The 26,119-nt window shown below is 34.7% G+C and overlaps 1 protein-coding gene across 4 annotated transcripts in view; it reads right to left on the reverse strand.

Moving 5' to 3' along the window:
- LOC125654289 (dedicator of cytokinesis protein 3-like) overlaps positions 1–23,487 on the reverse strand; it is a 95,725-nt gene extending 72,238 nt beyond the window's left edge. For all 4 annotated transcript variants that reach the window (XM_056144833.1, XM_056144832.1, XM_056144831.1 and 1 more), the window contains exons 1-4: positions 23,330–23,487; positions 6,706–6,798; positions 464–504; positions 328–383 (exon numbers count right to left, since the gene is read on the reverse strand). In XM_056144833.1, the coding sequence (XP_056000808.1) occupies positions 328–383; positions 464–504; positions 6,706–6,798; positions 23,330–23,375 (236 nt within the window). In that variant the 5' untranslated portion in view covers positions 23,376–23,487. The remainder of the gene's footprint in view (positions 1–327; positions 384–463; positions 505–6,705; positions 6,799–23,329) is intronic.
- Between the last annotated feature and the right edge of the window lie 2,632 nt (positions 23,488–26,119).

Consider the following 26,119-nt stretch of genomic DNA (forward strand, 5'->3'; position numbering starts at 1 on the left):
TTCCTCTCATCATGGTGATTAAATATACCAAGTTGTGAGATCCTAGCTCCAATAGTTTGATTTGCATTCTGCCTAAAAGGTTTTCCTATTTACTAATACTACGACTTTGACCTTGAAAAACAATAGGCATCTTCCCCTCATCAAGGTGATCAAATGTACTAAATTAAGTGTAAGATCCTGGAGCTTATAGTTCATTTTGCATTTTGCCTATAAGTTCCAGACAGACAGATGGATGGCGGTATAACATAATACATACCGTCTTCGACGAGCGTATAAAAATAAAAATTATCTTTTAAAAATATAACCCTCTTTCTCCTAAATACTCACCCTATTCCCTCCACAACACAGTCCTTAATGCAAATGAAACGCTTTGGAAATATTCCCTGAAAAAAAGTTGATCAGTTTAGACTAAGAAAGGCTGTTAAGTTTAAGTTAAAGTGTCCATTGTAGTTTATGTACATACCCATCCTGTTTTTCTGCCCATCGACTCCCCATAGTACCAACCTATAAAAGACAAAATTCACACCCCATCATATAGTACCAACCTATAAAAGACAAAATTCACACCCCATCATATAGTACCAACTAATAAAAGACAAAATTCACACCCCATCATATAGTACCAACTAATAAAAGACAAAATTCACACCCCATCACATAGTACCAACTTCTAAAAGACAAAAAATTTCACCCCATCACATCTCTACACCCCATTTGTCTGCATGTGTAAAATCTTTTTAAAAATTCTTCTAATACTTATTTTAAATGATGTAAACCTAAAGTCTACAGTATAACTAGTTCAATACTAACCAATATAACTAAACTTCCCAGCAATCTAAACATCAGAATCATTTTTTGACAACACTGAGAACCACTGAAACAATTGGTTAAAAACTCCCAAAATAATACTAAACCCAGAAGAGCAGTTCCACAGTGTTCCAAAACCAAAAGTTTTCAGAAAACAACAGAACTTTTCAGAAGTAATCCAAATGAGACACTGATGCCCCCCCCCCCCCCCCCCCCCCCCATAATGGCAGCAAAGTAATTGTGATAACCAAAGAAAGGTCTCAATTGTCACAAGGAATACACATGTAAAATATGAAAGCCCTATCATTAAGGAATCTGATCCATAAAAGCATTTATTCTTACAAAAAGTCAATATCTATAGCATTAATTAATAATCTTTTATGAAAACAAAATGTCCAACTAAAAGTGAGATAAAGATGGCGGAGAAAGTAGGTGATGTTTAGAATTAAGATTTTTATCAGAGTTATCTTCCCTTGTAGAAATTTAGATTGATTGTATATTGTTTAACGTCCCTCTCGAGAATTGTTCACTCATATGGAGACGTCACCATTGCCGGTGAAGGGCTGCAAAATGATTGAGAGAGAGAGAGAGAGAGAGAGAGAGAGAGAGAGAGAGAGAGAGAGTTCAGTTTTCTGTGTGACTGGGTGAATTTTCAAGACACTTGTTATAAAGATTGGAAATGGCTAATATGACACACTAGCTCTACGACAGCAGTCCTGCATATACATATACAGTGGAGCCTCGTTAATCCAGACACTTTGGTTCCCAGCAAAATCGTCCGGATAAATGAAGCGTCCGGATAATTGAATCGCATATTTTCTAGCTTTGCATAAGTAACCGATATGTGCCTACTTTATTGATGCATAGTGAATTAAACACATTCTATCATTGGATTTGACCATTTACATTAGTAAATAAATCATGATGTTAACATTTACATGCATTTCAAAGCTCTAAAATTGAAATATACGTGTGCGGTGTATTTGCCTACGCTTACATTGTACATGTATATTAGCACTACAAATAAATATACAAAACTGTACCATATGCACTAAAACAAATAATGAAGCACTATATGTAACTATAAGTAAATAAATCATTATTAACTAACATAATCATTTACACTTCAAACATTTCATCACACTTTTACTTCTTAAACAAGTTAGAGAGGCCAGCCATTTCCATCTGTCACGATTCACGGGTTCGGCAGTCTGTCTAAACAATATTCATCATCCACAGTTAATTTAAGAATTTCATGTTTGTCATGCCGGTTGACAACATTCTTTAACCAAAATTCCATCTGCCAGAGTTTATATTTCTTATTCTATAATTATCCAAGCCAATATCGGGAGAACAAAATCATTTAAGCTCGTAATATGAAGACTACTGCTTTGATCTCGCCATGCGCACCTATTATTTTCATGATGCGATAATAACGGAATAAAACTCGGGTGAAACCAACATTACGGGTACATACAAAATTTAATTCTCATTTTCCTTAAAATGGTAATTTTCTCACTTCTACCCAGAGTTTAAAAAATTGAAAGCAATAAAGCTCTACAACATCGTAACAAGAATCAATCGTACACAGGTACTTTCTACATGAGTGACATTCTAAACATTAAAAACTTACTACATATACATGTGCATGAACATACATGTATATTTCACGCCAATCAACAGTATAAAATCCAGAATCTAGAAGTATAATCTACTACACTCTTCAGATTTGAATAAGCCGATATCAATTTACGAATCAGTACAACTGATATGTGTAGCAGTTAAAAAAATATCATTACGGCATGATGTTTAATTTATTAATACTATTAGGGTATTGATCAAGACTATAAAATACTAGTAATATGCTACAGATTTATTTACAAAATTCAACACTACACCCAATAAAGATCTCATGTGTGAAAATTGGCAATACAATGTCTCGATCGGCACGTGCTATCTAACGGACTTATCATCATACACCACCTAATTGGAGGGAGGTGTTGACAGGGTACAGGTAATCGCTTCAATTAGACAGTTTGGCTTGTTTTCTTTATAATTTACGCCTTGCTAAAATTGTCCGACACAGACCTTCCCTAAACAAAATTACCGTCCGGATTAACGGTACAATTTTCATTGCATTATAACGTTTTGTAGTAAAAAGTGACCGTCCAGATCCGGAACGCGAATTTCCGGATTAATGATGCAAAATAATGAATAAAAATTCTGTTCCCTAGAAAAATCGTCCGGAAGGTGAAGCGTCCGGATTAATGGCGTCCGGATTACCGAGGCTCCACTGTATTACTATGTCCAGTTTGACCCTTGACCTTTGACCATATGACCTCAAAATCAATAGGAGTCATCTTCTCCTGAATATACACCACTGTACTAAGTTTGATGTCTGTCAAGCAAAGGGTTCTCAAGATATTGAACAGACAGTATATTCCAATGTCCAGGTTGACTCTTGACCTTTGACCATGTGACCTCAAAATCAATAAGGATCGTCTTCTTCTGAAGATGTACCAGTGTACCAAGTTTGATGTCTGTCAAGCAAAGGGTTCTCATGATATTGAACGGACAGTATATTCCTATGTCCAGTTTGACCCTTGACCTTTAAACATGTGACCTCAAAATCAATAGGGATCATCTTCTCCTGAAGATGTACCAGTGTACCAAGTTTGATGTCTGTCAAGCAAAGGGTTCTCAAGATATTGAACGGACAGTATATTCCTATGTCTAGTTCGACCCTTGCCTTTGGCCATGTGACCTCAAAATCAATAGGGGTCATCTTCTTCTGAAGATGTACCAGTGTACCAAGTTTGATGTCTGTCAAGCAATGGGTTCTCAAGATATTAAACAGAGAGTATATTCCAATGTCCAGTTTGACCCTTGACCTTTGACCATGTGACCTCAAAATCAATAGGGGTCATCTTCTTCTGAAGATGTACTGGTGTACCAAGTTTGATGCCTGTCAAGCAAAGGGTTCTCTAGATATTGAATGGTCAGTATATTCCTATGCCCAGTTTGACCTTGACCTTGGACCATATGACCTCAAAATCACTAGGGGTCATCTACTCCTTAGGATGTATCAGTGTGCCAAGTTTGATGTCTTTCAAGCAAAGGGTTCTCAAGATATTGAGCGGACATTATATTCCTATGTCCAAACTAGATTGACCCTTAACCTTTGACCTGAAAAACATTAGGGGTCCTCTTCTACTCAGAACCAACCCACATATGAAATATCATTATCATCAAGTGAATGGTTCTCAAGATATTGAGCGGACAACATGTGGTCTAACGACCGACCGACAGGTGCAAACCAATATGCCCCTCTTCTTTGAAAGGGGGGGGGGGGGGGGGCATAATAAAAATATTATATATAATGCAAAACTTATACGGTATATATGTCTCTTCAGTGATGTTCAAATCGAAATTTTGGAAATCCGAAATAACAATAAACTTGTAAGAGCTAAAAGGAAAAACAGAGTGCCAAAGACTGGAGCCAAATTCGTCTGAGGATCAGAGCTATGCATGAGGGAGATAATCCTTTATTTTGAAATGAATTTCTACATCTTATCACAGCAATTAAATATACATTCATATTTTCAAGCTAGTAACGAATTAATATATAAGTGATACAATATTTTCTGAGGCATATAGAGTTAAATGCCAGCGTGGGTTCGAATCCCACTCGCACCGGTAAGTGAGAAAGTTTCCCAGTTTGCTTTCGGAGGGTCGGTGGTCTCTTCCCAGTTACATTGTATCTGGGTTCTCTCTTCCACCAACAAAACTGTGCGCCACTATATAACTGAAAAATTGTTGAATGTGGCGAAAAACATTAAAACAATCAATCAATCCATTATTTCATTATAATGCCATTAACGAAATATGTTTTATTATATCTGGAAAACTCTGGTGGACTTGTCAATTTTTTTGCACACTGGTTGAAAATATACCCTATCAGTCCGACTGGACAGGTGACATAAAAAGTTAGTTTCAAGCCATACGTTCTGGTATTCACAGGTAGTACCCCACCCGTTATGTATACCCTAACCTTCTATATTCACAGGTAGTACTGGGTCCTCCTTACGTATACCCTAACCTTCTGTATTCACAGGTACAGTCCCTGAAACGTTCTACTTTATCATTTTTCCGTTCGCTCACCGTGCGTTCACAGTGAGCTCTCTGTTCAGTTTTGCGCTCAGCGTGCATTCACCGTTCATTCATCGTTCAGTCTTTTCATTGTCATTCGGAACACCAAAGTGAAAGGACCAATCTTGGTAGCAAGGAGAAAATGAAAATTGAACGTGTGCGCAAGAGTGGAAGGATAATTTCTTACTATATCAGAAATTTAATTTTGAAGTACAAAATGTCAGGATTATCCACTGTGAATGCCGAAAGGTTCATTTGAGATTTTGTTAAAAACAATTTTAAATGATCGAGAGACGATTATAAGAACTCGTCGTTATGAATTTAATCCAAGTACAAAAAATAAGGCAGTTTCAAGTAATGAAAACCTCTTCCCCTGTGTTCACGATTTAGCATTTACAGTCAAGTTCGGGCACAAATCATTATAACTATTTTGCATTGCTTGACAAGAGTTTTAAACAAGTCACCCCCCTCCCCTACTTTGAAAAATAAAAAACAAACAAACGATGCTACATAATGTATATTGTACCGTATGTACGTGTCAGAATGTCAAACTGATATAGCTATTTTTACTCCTATATTTATGAAAGACATTGTCAATAAACTGATATTTACTGCTCTTGCCAAATTTAAAACTTTTGTAACATTTGTCCTTCATGCAAAGACGTAATTGTTTATCTGGTACGTTTCTGCATTAGCCTTTAAACATTCTACGGTTAGTTCAGTATAATAAACAGTTTTATCTACATCAAATATATACAAATATTGCACGATCTAACTGCAATATATGGTCACATCAATAATAAAAATAGAAAGTTTTGTACTGATTATTTCCTCGGGTGGATGTAGCTGTGACCAATGAATGACACAAAATGTAAGTAGGAATATTTAATACTGTTAGGAGTGTTGAGGTGTTCACACAGGGTTATACCGTCCGTATTGTTTGTTTACTGCATCTATCTTGACTCCTTTCGGGTGTGTGTGTGTGTGTGTGTGTGTGGGGGGGGGGGGGGGGGGGGGTGTTTGTTAATTACAGGTATCCCAAACGATCAAGCTCGTAAAGTTTGAAGCCATACATGAACACCTGTTAATTCTGGATGTCACTACACATGTAGACTATAGTGTTTTCCTTTTCACATGCATTGTTTATATATTATACCCATGCATTAAATGTATCTGTACATGTAATGGTATACACAATGTATGTACATGCATACGAAATTTGCTTTTGTTTGTGTATGACTGTTGCGTGTATTAATGTACAATTTGCGATAATTTCATGAAATATATTCATGTATACTCGGTACTTGTACAAAATATATTACATTGAATATATCCAGAACTGTAAAATATGCTGTATCACGATTCCGGTTTATTTAATTTTTTATTAATTGATGAAATATACATGTAAATGTATTTCATTACTTGATTATGAAATAAGTAAAATCCCAGGGAAAAATCTGAAACATTCTGAGTAAATAGATCATTTTGCATTCAGCGTGCGCTCAGCATTCGTTCACCGTTCACTTTGCGCTCTGTGTTCGCTCACCAAGTTGTGTTCACCATGCGTTCACCGTTCGCTCACCATTCAAGTGGGAAAGAAGAATATTTCAGGGACAGTAGTACTGGGTCCTCCTTACGTATATCCCTAACCTCCTGCACTCACCCCTGAACCTGTACTTAATGGGTACTGGGTCCCTTATACATGCTGATTAAATACCTCATAAAACATGTTTATCAATTTGCACTCACCATTGGGTCCCCCATATTCCTCCAAAATGTGTACTGTTTCACCTACTGTCAAATTCAGGCCCCTCTCCACCTTACTTCTGAAACTACTGATGGCTGCAAATATATTGTTCTGTATATTAAAACAATGTTTAATTGTCATACTATTTGTCACATGCATCTGTACATAAATGAAGTATAAGATTTCCAGTTACAAACATGAGAATTTTGTGTGAATTTCTTGATATTAGTTGCAGTGTACGATAAGATACATATGTATGTAGTAACTCTGTATGGATACATACTGATTAAGAACGAGAGGTCCATGGACCTTATCGCTCACTTAAGTCACGTTGCTCAAACAAAGATACTCATAACCTGGGATACTAAAAGTTTAAATCTATAGCCTCTATTAAAGCCAAGTCTTGGTCTCATGAGACAGGGGATGCTTACTCCTCCTAGACACCCGATCCCATCTCTGGTGTGTCCAGGGGTCCATGTTTGCCCAACTATCTATTTTGTACTGCTTATGGGATTTATGAGATTGATCACTGCTCATTATCTTCACCTTTCCTGTCTTGAACAAAATTGAAATATAACTTTCATTTAATTACAGAAACTCAAGAATGATTGTTATTACAGAAATATTGAATGTTGCACAACCAGATATATACATGTAATCTTTAGGGAATTAAGTTTATTAAATTATCATATACTTTAGTTTTAGTTCAGATACACTTTATATTTTCTATATAAATTTACTTCCTAATTAGTAGTATTAGAACATGTACATAGTATTCAAGTATTCAACTTTAAGTGAGCATTAAAAAATCTTCATACAGAGAGTAATATGTTGCTCTCTTCCTCTTTTAAACACAAAGTTCACACAAATATAAGCCTATATATATATATATCCAAAATTGAAATAGTCTCAGTAAAAATATATATATATATATATATATATATATATATATAAAAATATAAAAGCACCAAGTCCAACAACACCCGATACCTAAAAATGTTGGATCCACAACATGGATATACAAGGTCAAATACAAAAATTTAAACAAAGCACTAAAATGACCAATGACGTACACGAACAACCAGATTTTTTAGCTTAGATATTCAGAACAGCTAGGAAATGTTTTCTAGATTTCATAGTCTTTGGGAGTAGCGATATCTGGTTGTTCGTGTCATTGGTCATTTTAGTGCTTTGTATGTGTGTGTGTGTGTGTATATATATATATATATATATATATAGAAAAAACTCTAAACACTTTGTAGAAATATTTCGACAGAGTTACCGGTCTTCTTCAGTCGTGTTTATATCTATATAATACCAAATATTTAATTGTATGCATATAATCATATTTTAGGATGTGTCCACGAGGTTGGGTGAGTATTGTTCATTTTATTATTAGACTCTTAATACCTTTCTCAAATGTTTTTCGCGCAATATCAACTTTGACGTTTATAATACTTACTGTGACGTAATAGTAATTTCATGTATGTAGTCATGCGTTACGTTGCTATGAGAGATAAACACGATCGACTGAAGAAGACCGGTAACACGGTCGAAATATTTCTACAAAGTGTTTAGAGTTTTTTCTATATTTTACTTCCAAAACAGAGACTTTTTCATATATATCATTAAGAAACATACAAGGAAACACACTGCTAATGCTGAATGAAGTACTTAAGTATCATCTATACACACTATATTATCCTACTCCAAACACTTCATCATTCCCACATCAACACTGTACAGTCTCAAACTGTATCACACATGTACATCAAAGTTTTTCAGAACTTAAATTTCTGCAAGAACTTCAATATGGTATTTAGATTTACAATTCAAGCAAAGATAATTGTCTCCAGCCAACAATTAATTTCTGTCTCCAGAAAATTTCTATTTTGAGGAAACAATCTCATATTTTGATTACTTCAACAAATATTTCTTTCATTATCAAAATATTTCATATATTTCTATAGATGTGATGAACGCATACTCTGCTTCAGTCTGCCTGCCCCTGCACAAAGCTCACACACAATAATGTTGATTGAATCACTACGTAACTAACTTTGTAGTGTTTATATGCTACAAGTGACCTTTGGTGAGAGTCCACAAGCACTGGCCTTTCTTAAACACCATGCAAAACATCATGATCGTTTTAATTTGAATAATTTCACTCCATCTGCAGTTTCAACATTCTTCCACTAAATTAAATACACAGTGAAATTTGTAATGTTGTGACGAACAGACCTGACTACACTACATGTATTCAAAATTGAAACTAAATAGACATTTAGAAGGAGCAGATAGCCCTTTACCAAAATTGTAAATTGATCACAGGGGTAGAGGTTTTGATACCAGAGTTGGGCAAAAATCATCTTTATCATTTAAAAGACTTCTTTAATTTTGCTGCATGATACTATAAAGCCCATAGACCTTCTTGGTCACCTTCCTGTTCTGCATATCTAAGCTAAATTCGAATTCATCATTTTAAGTATAAAACAAGATGTATTCTTAAAACACAAAAGCCCTCAAAGTGCCCATACTGATGAAAATATTTTCATAATGTATGTTACGTTCATATCATATGACTATTTTGAACCTGCCCTAGAGTCAGAACCCTGGGGTTGCGAAATTCACAATTTTGATACAGGGCACCTCTCCTTGTTACATCCCAAATCGTCACCGGCGATTTGGGACAAGATTTCACTATCATTAGGGGCGACGATTTGGGATGTACTATATAGTACACCCCAAATCGTCGCCCATCCTAAATCGTCACTATTTTATTGACGTTTTTAGGATAGATTACACAGAAGTTATTTTATTGTACCTCCTCTTATATGGAGGGGGGGGGGATACATAGGTTTCACTTGGTCTGTTTGTCTGTCTGTCACTCATATCTCTGGTGTTTGTCGACCTATTCAAGCTATTGGGCTGAAATATGTATGTAGATTACAAGTGATCTCTGACAAATTGTCTCCCCAAAAATTAGAATTCTGGAATGAGAGCTGAAAGCGCTGCGAGCTGTGCACATTTTTCAGCAACTCTGCAATATTTCTGATGTTTGTGAGAGTTCCTGGCATGTGCTTCCCGTAACAAGAAATCTCTTGATCGCGAGCTCAAAGCGCCACGATCGAGCTGTAATCATGACGAACTATTTTCGACTGTCACTCTGGTATGTGAACCAACTGACCTTAAATTTTGTATGTAGCTTATATGGAACTATATAAGCACATAAGTTTCATTTATTTATTTGTTTGTTCATTTACTTATTTAAAAAGAAAGAGAGAGTGAGATTGAAAAATAAAGAGGAAGGGTGGGTGTTGAGAGAGAGAGAGAGAAATGAGTTAAACAAACAAAATATTGAAAAATAAAAAGGAAGAGTGGGTGTTTCTATCTAAAGGTTTCCACGAGTGTCCAAACGGCGGAAGAGTGTCCAAATGGCGTCTAACAGGTGTAATCTAATATAATCTCGCAAGGTCACTAACAAATCTGCAGTGCACAAGACCTAACAATCCCATGATCAGCAGAATGACCCTACAACAAAAGGCAAAATGATTTATTGTCAGACCAGCTCTCTCTCTCTCTCTCTCTCTCTCTCTCTCTCTGAAGGACTGGATGAAAAAAATTCATATATATAGACAACAATGACACCACAACCACCACCAAAAACAAACACAATTAACTCTTTCAATAGTAACAACACCACTACCAACCAAAACAATAGTAACAAATACTGTGATCATAATAAATGTCTTTAAATTTTAAAAAATTATACTACAGAACAAGTAAAAGACGAAGTAGAAGATTAAAATGTCTTGCTTATAGGGTCCAGAGAACCTTTTGCAGTCATAGCTTGACCCCAAAAGAAGAACAAAAAGAAGAAGAAAGAGTAGGAGAGGAGAAGGAGTTAACAAACAGGGCCAGTTTGTATGTAAATGAGGTTTCCAAATAGTTGCAGCAAGGGGGATGACAATTTGGGGTGTTAATACATAAGAAACCCCAAATCGTCGCCCATCCCAAATCAATCGTCGCTGTGACGATTTGAGACAGGCGATGATTAGGGGTGTAACATATTGGTACAGGGCTACCTCTCCTAAATATAATTCCGATTCAATTTAGTATTAATAGCATCAAAGAAGATGTTATCTAAATGATTTATACACATAAATATTATATATACCACAAACCTGATAGAGGCCTTCCTGTTCTACATGACTAATAGTATGCATTTAGTTTTTCATAGGCCATCGTTAAAAATATTTTTGTTTGATGTACTCCGGACCCACATTTTTCAAGGTGGGTTGATATGTAGGGGTTTTTTTTAACGTCATGAAAATTTGTAACATTTTCTTTTAAAATAAGGAGAATTTTCTATTTTTCAAGGGAACCAAAATTTTTTTTATTAAATCTTAAATTGCTGGGGAAAAAATGATCGGGTAGGAGCAAATTTGATGGGTCGGTCGGAGTACATCAAACAAATCAATTTTTTACTTTTGATCTTACAGATAAGATTTTTGAAAATTGGTCAATTTTTGCCCAACCTGTATAAAGGCCTTAGGGGTGAAGGAGTCCTGAAATTTATATCTCCTTTGTCCCAGAGATGCTTCATACCAAATTTGAAAAGAATTGGAAGGGTATCCAGTTAAGTTATCAGGCAATTGTTTATATACACACATTTAAACACCATGACCATTTTGGCCCCACCCTGGTACCAAAATCCCTATGCCTGGGATCATGAAATTTACAAGATTGGTACAGCCCGGGCTATCTGCTCTTTCTAAATATCCATTTACTTTCAATTTAGTATCAATAGCATTAAAAAAGATCATATCTAAATGTTTTACACTTTATGCCAAATTTAGCAGAGATATGTATCAAGTCATTAGGAATATGAAATATTCAAGCTTACGTCAACATTAAACTTAGCGACATCTAACTTTGCATGTCATCTTTCAGAACTATAACTGTCTTTTACATCATATCATATACTAGAAATGTACTTTCAATGCTTATCAATATTTAAGAATCACAAAGAAAAATCAAATTTATTCTGAACATATCTTTTTAAATCTAAAAAACAAGTTCGTGGAGATTTTCGGGGGAAAAAAATTAAAATCCCCAAAATCATGCCTCGGTGATTTTCTCATTTGCTTGGGTTTGAGAGCCTTATCACTATGACATCACAATGTACCCAACAGCCTTAACATCATAGCCTGCTACCAGACTTAACATAGTTTAGTAAGCTAAGATATGACCTGCTAGTGATGACAGCCAATATTAAGACGTTGAGTTTCTGACATATATTTCAATATTCACATGATCAGTGGCCTGCGTAATATTCAATCCTTAAGTTCTGTTATGGTTAGTTTGAAGTATCTTACATTTAGTTACATAGTTATGTTTCAACATAAACTTTAAAAACTCAAGTTATCTCTAATTCAACATTAACAAAATTTCCTATAAAAATATACTCTTGAAGAATTAAAACATATGTTTCATGATATTTCACCACATTGCATTAATTTAATTGTCTACTTAATAAATTTCAAAGTCAACCATTATTAGGATTGAACCATTAAAAACACATAAGTGAAGAGAAGGAAGTGCTGTTTTGGTTGTGTTTTTTTTGCCATTTAGAGGTGAATATTTAAATTAGATGTGAAGTTAAACACAATGTAGACAATACATAGACGTCTAAAATTGAATTGTACTCAGTTATTCCATATTCAACAGATGGAATTACTTTGATTGGTAATTAAACATTGATTATAATTTAGCTAATCTTTTTCTATGAGGTGTAGTATGCACATGCACTTACCATGATATCCCCATTTAAAACATCACATTATCAAGTAAGGTTGCCAATAAAGGGGGAGGGGGTTAAATATTACACAATCAGAGCACTATCCTGAGACATTCAAATATCATTAGTAAGACAAATTACAACATATGTTAAAACTGGCAAGAGACTCATGGCCCACAATGTTCATTCATTCATACAGGGATTCTCTTAAGAGTGTAAATCTCAACACCCCCCCCCCCCCCCCCCCACACACACACACACACACTGTGAGTGGATCAAGGTCATGCAGAAGATGAATCACCATGACTTTTGTTAAAATTGACAATTTATTATAATTGAAAGTCATTCTGTAGAAGGAATCAAAAAAAAAAATGGCAATGACTAGGAAAAGTATTTTTAACATAAAATAGCCCAGCTGTTAATTTCCAATTCAAACAAACTTCTCCGCACATGAATAGAGAATATGTTTTTCCATACCTGTAGATATTTGCTTGCATGTCACTGTAACCAGGTTTAAACCTTCCCCCAATCCATCATTACATCATAAAATCGAACTTCTTGTATAAATGGTACATTTGTAATGTTCCCAGTACCACACCAGCACTTCTACACATGCCATTTTATTCATTCGTTCGGTGTTCTTGAGAAACCAGGGTTGATACATGTAATGTGACTTGAACTTTTCTTGTTTATTTATTAGTATTATCTTAATATATTTGCCTACATACAAAAGTTAAGTATATATCACAGACCAACTGTCATGACAAAAATTGAAATATTGAGTAAAGATATACAAATAAATACAACATGCATTTGAAATACTGTGTACTTTCATATGTGAATGCTAAATACAGATAAATGCCATCAATCCCTTTTTATTCCAGTCCTCATATTTTGCTGAATGATATAGGAAGTAATGGCCAGATACAGATGTCACTCAAAAACTTATATTGGCCCCACATGTACACATGTACTTTGATTATTGCCTGCAATAGATCATCTAATTTAAGCAATCCCATTACACGACTCTGCATACACTCGTAATGTCCCAATTATTGCTCCCAGTCTGTAGCAAAAAAGTCCTCCAATTTCAATTATCAACTCTGTTTGTGTGTAACTTTACAAATATGCATTCCTTAATTCCTTCGATCACCTTGTAGAACTGAGTTTTAATTATCCAAAAAAAAAATTCAGATTGGATAACAAAGCCATGTGGTGATAAAGATGACAAATGCATCGAGAGATTCGGGCTGAAATTGTTGGCTTTTTTTGGTAAATGGAGACAATTTCTATTCATCTAAATGATATACTTGTTAAATGAAATAGTGCCAAAATTAAAATAAAACCCTAAAATTTCAAAGTGCTTTTTGAGAAAAATCTGCTGAGTATTCCTGATGCCAAAATTACTAGATATGAAATTTTAGAAATAAAACAATGCAATCAAATCCATTATTTCATATTAGGGCTATTCCAGCAAAAATTGTATGGGGGGAGGGACGGCAGCCGATATTTTTTTGGATGGGTGGGGGTGATTTAGGAAAATATATTTGTATGGGTGGTTGTCTTCCAGGTTAAAAAAAAAACATGGTTGCCTGTGAATTATGATAAAAATGAAAACGTATCACGTTCACGCAGCGTTTCTTTTATTACAAAAGAAGAAGAAAAGCGGAGCCACCCTACATTAAGTATGGAAAAAAGATTGATAAATGGGCAGATAACTCAATGTTACCGTAAAACTTTCCCCTCCAAGGCGTTACCCAACCTATTGTACCTGTCCTAAACGACCACCTGTTTAACGCAACCAACAATCATGAGTTTTACAACCTTTTCATGTAATTTCACCTTTATGAAACGACTGTACATTTTTTCGATTATAACGCGATTTCTACTTTCGATTTCACTCGAGCATGACTATTCTGGAAATTATCGCCCTTAACAATTTCGTTTTAAAATGCAAAGGTAATAGTTCGGCGGTGATCTTGTTTAATCAGCACTCTGAATCAATTATTATACCCAAGTTATCAATTGGTTAACGTGTAATTAACATGCAGCGTCGTGTGAGGTTAATTACCAAAACCCGAGTTGTTATTTATTTAACAAAATCAAGGATCAGGGAATCACGACTGTTGTTTCCGAAGGTGTGAATTTCGACAGACTTTGATATGTGCGGGGTAATTCAGATATGAAATCTCCCACTTGGTATACCATTACGTTTAACAGAGTGGAAAATTTGCCGGATTGCGATATAAATCAGGTAAATATTATGCTTGGGACTGAAATTTTAAATGGAATATTCGCGAGTTTCCAGTACGAGAGATTGCAGGGGGAAAAGTCAACAAAACAAAGTCAGAGGAAAAAAGTCACAATCTATATGCATACACTTTGTAATTTAGGGAAATATCTATGTCTTGCACTGAAGTTGCGAGAAAACCTAACTCGTTGAAAAGTTCTTCTCCGTTGCTTGCTTGAATTTGTACATCGCTATATACAATGCCGTTTTATGTATACATATTGTAACTGATGTAATAAGACACATGTCTTTTAAAAGCAATAAAGAGAGTAACATTAATATATATGTGATTTTAAATTTAAAGTGGTATAATATATTCATTAGCCCTATAACCAAGAATACTTTTTTGATATTTAAAAGATGAATATTTGACCAATATCAATTTAATTGATTATACTACATGTATAATAGTAGTATTTTTATTCAGGCAAAACAATCATTTTGTATAAACATCATCAGAAAATAAATAAATACACATGTCAATTGTATAAAACTTAGCATACCAGATGTTATCACATGCAGTCATTTATCACAGTATTGTCATCACATACAAGATATTATATGATCACTGCTGCATTATGTACATATATCACAGTCTACCTAGGATGACCCATTAAGGAGGTATGCTACACCAGAGAAATTTGATGTAGATGAAAAGTGGAGGATATGTACAACAATATTTTAAAGTTAAAAATTTTCAAATTTACGTTATTTTGTCAAAAAATACAGTTTTAGTAGAAGGTAATCTGAAAAAAAATTTAAAACCCCTGCTGGACTTGAACCTGCTACCTACAATTCAGCAGTCGGTATTCTAACCTACTGAGCTACTTGGCTATATATGTATTTAAATGGATAAGGAAAAGTCAAATATTGCTGATATCGATTTTTTCATCCATGTTTTTAAAGGAAGTCAGCCATTGTGACGATGTAGAGTACTACCTTAAAGCAAAAATATTATTGCAGCTTATTTCCAATGGGGTCCTTGAGAATTTAAAAATATATCTATGTCAATAAAGAAAGAAAGAAATTACAATTGGGTGGCATGGACAGCAATGTTTAAAATATTTTGGTAAATAAATGACGTAGTGTGGCCTGAATAGAGAAGATCAATGTACAATTAAAAACTGAAAATAAATAATAAAACGTGAATGAGGTTCAATTTCTATACACAAACTGCCTATTCTCCCTTCTATAGTATTTTGATTATTTCCAATAATGATCCGATTTTCTATCAAACAAACACATACTAATTTATGTACTAAATATAAACCCCATCAATAGAATAGACCTTTTATATTGTTCAAGAGTATAATTTTTATTTCCTGGCCATCAAATTCCATCCCATTCACTTACACATTTGATTTCTGTCGGTGTATTGTGGGCCGTCTATATAACCACTTAGCTCATTTATCTCACCTTCCTCTTCCTGCTGCAACGTCCCTTACTGCATTCAGTCGTATACATTTATATAGGATAAATTAACGAGCAGAATAGACTGCTACAACGTCCCTTACTGCATTCAGTCGTATACATTTATATAGGATAAATTAACAAGCAGAATAGACTGCTACAACGTCCCTTACTGCATTCAGTCGTATACATTTATATAGGATAAATTAACGAGCAGAATAGACTGCTGCAACGTCCCTTACTGCATTCAGTCGTATACATTTATATAGGATAAATTAACGAGCAGAATAGACTGCTGCAATGTCCCTTACTGCATTCAGTCGTATACATTTATATAGGATAAATTAACGAGCAGAATAGACTGCTACAACGTCCCTTACTGCATTCAGTCGTATACATTTATATAGGATAAATTAACGAGCAGAATAGACTGCTGCAATGTCCCTTACTGCATTCAGTCGTATACATTTATATAGGATAAATTAACGAGCAGAATAGACTGCTGCAATGTCCCTTACTGCATTCAGTCGTATACATTTATATAGGATAAATTAACGAGCAGAATAGACTGCTGCAATGTCCCTTACTGCATTCAGTCGTATACATTTATATAGGATAAATTAACGAGCAGAATAGACTGCTGCAATGTCCCTTACTGCATTCAGTCGTATACATTTATATAGGATAAATTAACGAGCAGAATAGACTGCTACAACGTCCCTTACTGCATTCAGTCGTATACATTTATATAGGATAAATTAACGAGCAGAATAGACTGCTACAATGTCCCTTACTGCATTCAGTCGTATACATTTATATAGGATAAATTAACAAGCAGAATAGACTGCTGCAATGTCCCTTACTGCATTCAGTCGTATACATTTATATAGGATAAATTAACGAGCAGAATAGACTGCTGCAATGTCCCTTACTGCATTCAGTCGTATACATTTATATGGGATAAATTAAATTAACGAGCAGAATAGACTGCTGCAATGTCCCTTACTGCATTCAGTCGTATACATTTATATAGGATAAATTAACGAGCAGAATACACTGCTGCAATGTCCCTTACTGCATTCAGTCGTATACATTTATATAGGATAAATTAACGAGCAGAATAGACTGCTGCAATGTCCCTTACTGCATTCAGTCGTATACATTTATATGGGATAAATTAAATTAACGAGCAGAATAGACTGCTGCAATGTCCCTTACTGCATTCAGTCGTATACATTTATATAGGATAAATTAACGAGCAGAATACACTGCTGCAATGTCCCTTACTGCATTCAGTCGTATACATTTATATGGGATAAATTAAATTAACAAGCAGAATAGACTGCTGAATGTCCCTTACTCCATGCAGTCATATACATTTATATAGGATAAATTAACGAGCAGAATACACTGCTGCAACGTCCCTTACTGCATTCAGTTGAATACATTAATATAGGATAAATTAACGAGTAGAATACACTGCTACAATGTCAGCTGACTGGTTCAGATACTACGACTGAATAGAAACACTTCATACATGTATGGTTTAAGCACATATGAGTCTGAAGTTTTATCAATGAAATCAAAATAAAAATCCAGGGAAAACTTATCCAATCCAGAAAAAAATTATCCACCATCTCCTATAATGAATTAACCACAGAACCGACCGGTAATTAAATTGGCCAAGCTCGTTGATTACAAGATTTTGATTTTGATGTGTTTGATTTTAGTTCGAATATTTCATAAACAATGCTGTCAGTCACCATTGATAGGGACATAGCAATTTTGATAAATAATTTTCTTTGAAGTTTGGTGCGCAACAGTATGAAAATGCTAATCTAATAAGACTACCGGTATGCACCCCATTCTATTTTGACACTAAACTTGTAGCTCCTGACCCTATAGTCAGTCTAAAATTTTAAAAAATCTATGTTTGGCTTTACAGTCAACCCCACCTGCTCAAACATCTGATTCTGTCCAAATTGCAATATCTTCCATATCAAAACGGAAATTTAATAGGGAATGGTTGAGATATGACTCTAAATTGGGCTTGATGATTTGTGACATCTGCATTTCGAGCAATGTACACAATATTTTCACTAAGGGGTGTAGCATCATGAAGTTTATATTTATATGATTTATTATCTGATTTTTTATTTCTATAATAGAATTTATCAAACAAATCAACTTCTTATTTTTTCAGAAAGAAGTGTTTAGGTATGGTAGCTGTAAGTAATGTAACTGATTCAAAATGTTAAAATCAGTGTAATGAATAAAATAATATGATGGAAATAATTGTAAAGCATGAGATTATTTGCGCCGCGCCGCGCTGCACCCCGAAAAAGTGGCGAAAGGGAATTTTGGTCCAGTGGGAGCACTGGTCTCAGGGTCAATTGTTTATCATTAGGTGAGGAACAGTCATTACATAATCTGGAAATATCTCATTACATGATGTGATAATATCATTATATGATGTGATAATATCATTTTATTATACTTTCATGTAAAATACTCGAACCTGATTGGTCGAGAAGCATTTGAAAAAACATATTGTTACCCTCTCAGAACAGAAAACATGCGATCCAGGGTTATAGTATCTAGCAACGGGTAACAGTACTTGACAATGGGTGATATTATAAAAAATTATCACATGCGTCAAATTTATGCGCGTACGGTTCGCCGTAGATTGCTAGACGACGTCGTTTGAGCGTTTGTAATAAACGCGAGTACCCGCATCGAAATACGAAATATCGCACGACAGTGATTGATCAAATGTCAACAGACGTAAGTTTTTCTGCTTTCCAGTTTACATAACATTCAGTATAATAAAACAAATATTGCATGTATTTGAGGTTAACATTGAAATTTTCACCCCTCGAGAAACCATTGTCAACCTCGGCTACGCCTCGGTTGACAATGGTTTTCTCAGGGTGAAAATTTTCAATGTTACCCTCAAATACAAGCAATATTTATACAATATGATGTGATAATATCATTACATGGTGTAATAATATCATTACATGATGTGATAATATCATTATATGGTGTGATAATATCATTACATGATGTGATAATATCATTACATGATGTGATAATATCATTACATGATGAGATAATATCATTATATGGTGTGATAATATCATTACATGATGTGATAATATCATTACATGATGTGATAATGTCATTATATGATGTGATATCATTACATGATGTGATAATATCATTATATGATGTGGTAATATCATTCTTTGATGTGGTAAATGTTATTCGTATGTGATGTGATAATATTGTATAATGCGATAATATTATTTATTATACTTTCATGTAAAATACTCGAACCTGATTGGTCGAGAAGCATTTGAAAAAACATATTGTTACCCTCTCAGAACAGAAAACACGCGCCCCAGGGTGATAATATCTAGCAACGGGTAACAGTACTTGACAACGGGTGATATTAGAAAAAATTATCACATGCGTCAAATTTATGCGCGTACGGTTCGCCGTAGATTGCTAGACGACGTCGTTTGAGCGTTTGTTATAAACGCGAGTACCCGCATCGAAATACGAAATATCGCATGACAGTGATTGATCAAATGTCAACAGACGTAAGTTTTTCTGCCTTCCAGTTTACATAACATTCAGTATAATAAAACAAATATTGCATGTAGTTGAGGTTAACATTGAAATTTTCACCCCTCGAGAAACCATTGTCAACCTCGGCTGCGCCTCGGTTGACAATGGTTTTCTCGGGGTGAAAATTTTCAATGTTACCCTCAACTACATGCAATATTTATATAATGATGTGGTAATGTCATTATACCATTACATGCAGTTATTTTGTCTTTATGAATATCATTACAGAGGTCCAGATAATTTTTTATCACAAAGAGTATTTACCACCTGATTTTCAAATCAATGAGTATTCTGCTTTTCAGAAAAAGTCAAAATAGTTTTTTGTTAATTTACAGATTATCTTTGCTGTTTTGCCACTAATACAGAATACGCAATTTCCGAGTTGACCAAAAGTTCTTTTCCTTTGTGAAACTCTTACACACAGTGAGACGCAAAACATACTATCGCCCACACGCGGTGGGTACAAATACTTATCGCTGCCTTTGTATATTGCCTAAAGGCCAATCATCAGACATCATGCAACCATCCTAACTGCAGGGTCACACAATATTAGTTAGCTGCAATAATGTAGCCCTCTCTGATTTTTTTTTTTTTTTTTTTTTTAGGGAGAGGGGTACAACTCCTTAGGATCTCCGTAATGGTGCAAATGCGGGAGTGATTCACTCCCGCAACATTTGCGCTCATTCTAAACATTTCCTGACTTTCTTTACGTAAATAAAATGATATTCTATGTTTCTTAGTCAATATATAAATTTACAACCTGCAACTTTAGATTTGTGAGGCTCTATTCTACCGTTTTCAACAATTTCGATAAATCCCAGTTTCTCGATTCATATTTATGCGCCATGTTTGATGTACTGAAGTTTCAAGTTCCGGTTGACAAGTCATTTGCATATGCCATATAAGGTGGTATTTACATCAATGGACAAGTATGGAGGCGAAAGCTATTTCGTCGGTATTGAGAAGGTTTGAATTTAATATCAAGTTAAAAACCGAACAGCAGAGTGTAAATTCTTTCTGCAACAATATGATTTTCTTTCCTTTGTCGAAGTGGCTCGAGTAACTACATTTTCGCGCTGATTGTCAATGTTTAGGCTTTTCATTAGATCCACCTACGAGATCTCGCGATAACAAGCATGGCGGAGCAGACGAAGAATTTTGCATGCTGTACATTATATTTTATGAAAAACACCTTTATTAGACATGCCCGAGCACAAAGTTGGTACTCCTTTTGGTGTAAACAACATTTGGGACCAATACACAGAGTTTATTATCGGTTATTCATAAAATTATTTTGCACCATTACGGAGATCCTATGGAATTGTAGCCCTATCCCGAAAACGTCAGAATAAAAAAAAATTGGATTGGGCTACATTATTGCAGCTAATAGTATATGTACACATCTTGTACCCACCCAAGCGTTCAACAGAACACTGAACGTACCTCTATCACAGAAGAGCTGATATCTCGAAAGTTGCGTATTGGATCGTAATCATGTGACTGAGTGTCTGACATATTAAATTTCAATACCTCAATGATAAATTAAAAAATCCCAATGACAATGAAGAGTTTTAATAAAAAGAATATAAAGGATTTCCCTATTATGGCCCAAACTACCCTTTGCAAACTTGAATCTACACTATGTCAGAAAGCTTTCATGTAAATGTCAACTTCTTTGGCCCAATGGTTCTTGAGAAGAAGATTTTTAAAGCTTTTTCCTATATTTGTATGTAAAACTTTGACCCCCCCCCCCCCACTTGGGGCCCCATCCTACCCCCCGGGGGCCATGATTTGAACAAACTTGAATCTGCACTATGTCAGAAAGTTTTCATGTAAAAATCAGCTTTTCTGGCTCAGTGGTTCTTGAGAAGAAGATTTTTAAATGACCCCACCCTATTTTTGCATTTTTGTGATTATCTCCCCTTTGAAAGGGACATGGCCCTTTATATGAACAAACTTGAAAGCCCTTCACCTAAGGATGCTTTTGGCCATGTTTGGTTGAAATTGGCCCAGTAGTTCATGAGAAGAAGATGAAAATGTGAAAAGTTTACAGACAGACGGACGCCGGACAAAACGTGATCAGAAAAGCTCACTTGAGCCTTCGGCTCAGGTGAGCTAACAAGTAGGCTTATACAATTGTTTTGAGTTAACTCTTCCAAAATTTTAAAATTGTGATTGTCATCGAAATGTATTTCATAGCGCTATTTCATGTATGATCAAATCCTGGGCTAACCTCAATTTATATGAATATAGATAATTCGTATTTATATCATACTACATGTATCACATGTACGCATTACTTAGGGGGTGTAAGGCAAATCTAAATTCACTAATGCATAATTGTGCGCATGATTTTCAACTTAAATGCTTATTTGGTAAAATTTAACAAGTATTTACGCTGATACGCACCTTTTCTGGAACTCCGTCATTAAATATCCATCACTGTTCAATGTCTTTATTTTTCTCTCTATCAAACCTGGGTGTCTGTATTATGCAGTTAAGTACAGTCTCAGAGCCCTACTTTTTGTCTAATGGTCAATAGCAAACAAACTAATCTTACAATCATTTACAATTTCCAGGAAATCTTTTTTTAAGAAGTTTATCAACTTCCAGAAAAGATTTTTTTAAATTAACATTACTTAAAAGTTCCCAACGATATATTGAAATATATACATCCTTCAACATGTGTTGCAATTGTGAAAGTTCACATTTTTTCTATATATAGAAATAATTGACAGTAATAATATTAATTGTGTGGAAGTATATATATTATTCATTTGGGACAAATGTTGCACTATTTTTATCAGTAATGAATTAGTGTGCCCTGTACTTCCTGTGACTGGGCACTATTTTATCAGTAATGAATTAGTGTGCCCTGTACAAAGTTTCCTGTGACTGGGCACTATTTTATCGGTAATGAATTAGTGTGCCCAGTGTAGTCGCTGTGATTTTATTGGTAATATTACTAGTTTAGTAGAATTGGTGGCCTATATGGATATCATACTGGATGTCTCAGTGGTTTGAGCACCTGAATTTAATACAGGGGTCCTGGGTTCAATTCCTAGTCTCGCGTCGCCTTTCCTACTGGAGCTCTATTCTATATTAAATTCCTGGGTCAATATCTATGGACCATCTCCTAATCAACCAATTCAACCACAATATTATCTAGAATACACTTTAATATGTTATGAAAATGAGGTTGAGTGACAAGGAACTAAGTAAACATAACGCTATATACCTATACTGTTATATATATATATATATATATATTTCCCAATAATTTCTATTAGCCTATACTGGGTACTGAAATAATTTTTCAGAGTGAACATTTTTTAAATATGAAACAAAATAAATGACAAGAGGACAGTCTATTTACAAACGCACAGGATGCGACATGCGACATCCTCAATTTTTTGTTGACAGTCGGTGATGCAAGTTTACATACCATGCAGTTTTGACGACATTGTCAGGCTAAAAAACTTCATACACTCACCGACTCCGTAATTGTCCTCGGTTGGTCTCCATGAGCCATCGTCCATCTTATCTCCGTTAAATTAATATTTACTTCCTCATTTCCATCGTGTTGATAAAGTACGATCTCTTCCCTCCATATCCAGTTTTACAAAGTGTTGATGTCACGTGATATGTGTCGTAGGTCAAGCATAGTGTAAATCCAGTACTACGAAGCGCTATAACCGTCTGCTCTACGAAATGAAATGCCTTTGCCTTATATTTATTCGGTAAAAATAAAAAAAATAAAAAGATAAGGGACCATATAGTGGCATATAAAAACTTTGCATCTACGTCCCTAATAGAGCGAACTAGCTTTAAAAGACAATATTAATTTATTTTCAATCCATTGATTACTGAAAGTACTGAAACAAGTTGATAATTGCTATCCTTTTGGGCCTAGTACTGCTGTTCACATTAAAGGGACATGGACACGATTGAGCTGAACATTTTCAAATTTTATTTTTCCATTTTTATTGTTTACAATGCTTAAATGACACGACGCATGTTTCTAAACTTTTTAATTTTTTCAGGAAAATTAATTCATTTTCATGCCTATTTTAACTACTTTACATGTGTTTTAAATGAAATAGTTTGCGTAGTTTTCGAGTTTGAAAGCGATCAAATTCACATCTTGCGATATGCATATTTACTCTGATATTTTACTTTATACATGTATGCGACCTCGAGCGAGAATTTTGAAAACAGTTGTTAGCCATTTCATAAACAGATTAGATTTGATGGACAAAAGAGCCAATTATCACATTAACGGCTTGTAAATAACACTGCATTAGGGTGTTTTGTGCCGTTTAAGGGTGTACTGGCTGTCAGTAAAAAAGATTTAGACTGAGTTATTTGTTCAATTTTCGAAGGAAGATAGGAGGGAAAAGACATGGATATTTTTTTTTTTTTTTTATGTCGGCACAAGGACTTTGCCATAAGAAATCCCAGTAGCATTTGTCCCTGTACTTTAAAAAAAAACCGCATTTGGACAGAGACCTAAATAAACTGCGAGAAAATGATTCTATCGACAGTGGCCCCCCCCCCCCCCCTAAAATTTTCAAATCGTGATATCTTGTTCAGAAAAATGTACTAAACAATGTGAAAAGCAATAATTTCTTGCACCCCTGGAGAAATAAATGACAAAATCTATTGATTAAAATTAAAATTTGCGTCACTTTATTAATTTCACCTCATAAAAAGTGATAGAAAATAGTACAAAAGACTAAAGAGGAGATATATTTCAAGCCCTATAAAATCTGTAAAATCCAGGAGATTCCAGGGGCTTTGCCCCCTGGGCCCCCACCAGGGCTTCACCCCCAGACCCCCTGCCTCATAAAGTGCCCCCCCCCCCCCCGATCGAAGCTAGGCACTGTTACATGTAGGCATACAGCATATGCATTCCGTTCTGGTCTTCAAATTCAATACACACTCGCACCAACTGACCTTTACCTTGTAATAACACAATAGGCATAGCTTATACTCCCAGTTTCTACCAACTGGTAGATTTACAACCATTCTAAAAATAAAAATAGTTAAACTTTCAATTATGAATAATGATATATTGTATTTCCTAACTTTGAAATGAAATATAATGCTATCATTTTTTTTTATGAAAGCGTAACAACAATACGTGCAGTACGTATTTAGCCTAAGTTATAAACGCCGTGCTCTCACTTTCTAACAACGTGTAGATTAAAAAAAAATAACGATAAATACAATTGCTTGATTATTTGATAAAGTATTGTGATTTCCACTATAAATTTAATCATTTTTATTTGAAATTAATTTTTCGAAATTTTGTCAATGATATATATCGTATCATAATTCATGGAATAAAAAATAAAGCTAATAATCATTATAATTGCATTGTTTATTCAAAAAGTCAAACAACGCTAATTACAGATATTTAAAGGAATAATATAACCAAGTAGTGTTTAGACAACGATCCCATGTAAACATTTAATGTTAATTTATTTACTCTGCAAATACTCGCTTTCCTCGCTACAGTTGGGTCGGTATTTGTACGCACTGGTGGTTAAAACATATGACATCGAAATAAATGTTGTCCATGGTGAATAAATTAGGCCCCTAAAACCCAAGTTTGAAAAAATATCTAACACCACTTTCACGATGAGTTGATCGACGAAGGTCGCATATGACGTCACTGTACCACGTGACTATACCCAATAGACTTTTTGAAATCGGGGCTTATTGTGGTTAATTATCGCATTATTTCGATGAACGAACTATTCGAATTAATTACTGTAAGCATAAGGAAGGCAAAATGCAAATAATTTTGTATACTCTGAAACATGAGATGTGTCCTTAACTAAAGTATTTCTAATGGTCAACCACAGCTTGTAACAGTTGTTGAGTTATCTTGGTTATGTAAACAAAGCTTGTGCCATGTTTTTGTTTACATATAGACTGCTTAATAGAAAATTGCATGTTTAAAACAAAATGAGATGTGACAAACACACTTAGTTGTGTTCAGAATTAACTTGTAAATTGAAGAAAAAAAATCTGCTTTAAACGAAACCTTTATTATGTAAACAAAAACATGACACGAGCCTTGTTTACATAACAAAGAATTGTGAGCTCTGTATCTCGCATGTACCTAGATAACTGGCATTCAAATTTTTGCCGACTATTAGAATTACCTATGGCACGCCAAATTTCACAAAAAAATATAGTTTACAAATGCTAATCCAAGTTTATCTGTCTTTAAATAAACGTTAACAATAGATTTTGCTGATAAATACAGATTCAC

The sequence above is a fragment of the Ostrea edulis genome, chromosome 7, assembly GCF_947568905.1.
Source record: "Ostrea edulis chromosome 7, xbOstEdul1.1, whole genome shotgun sequence".
Lineage (NCBI taxonomy): Eukaryota > Metazoa > Mollusca > Bivalvia > Ostreida > Ostreidae > Ostrea > Ostrea edulis.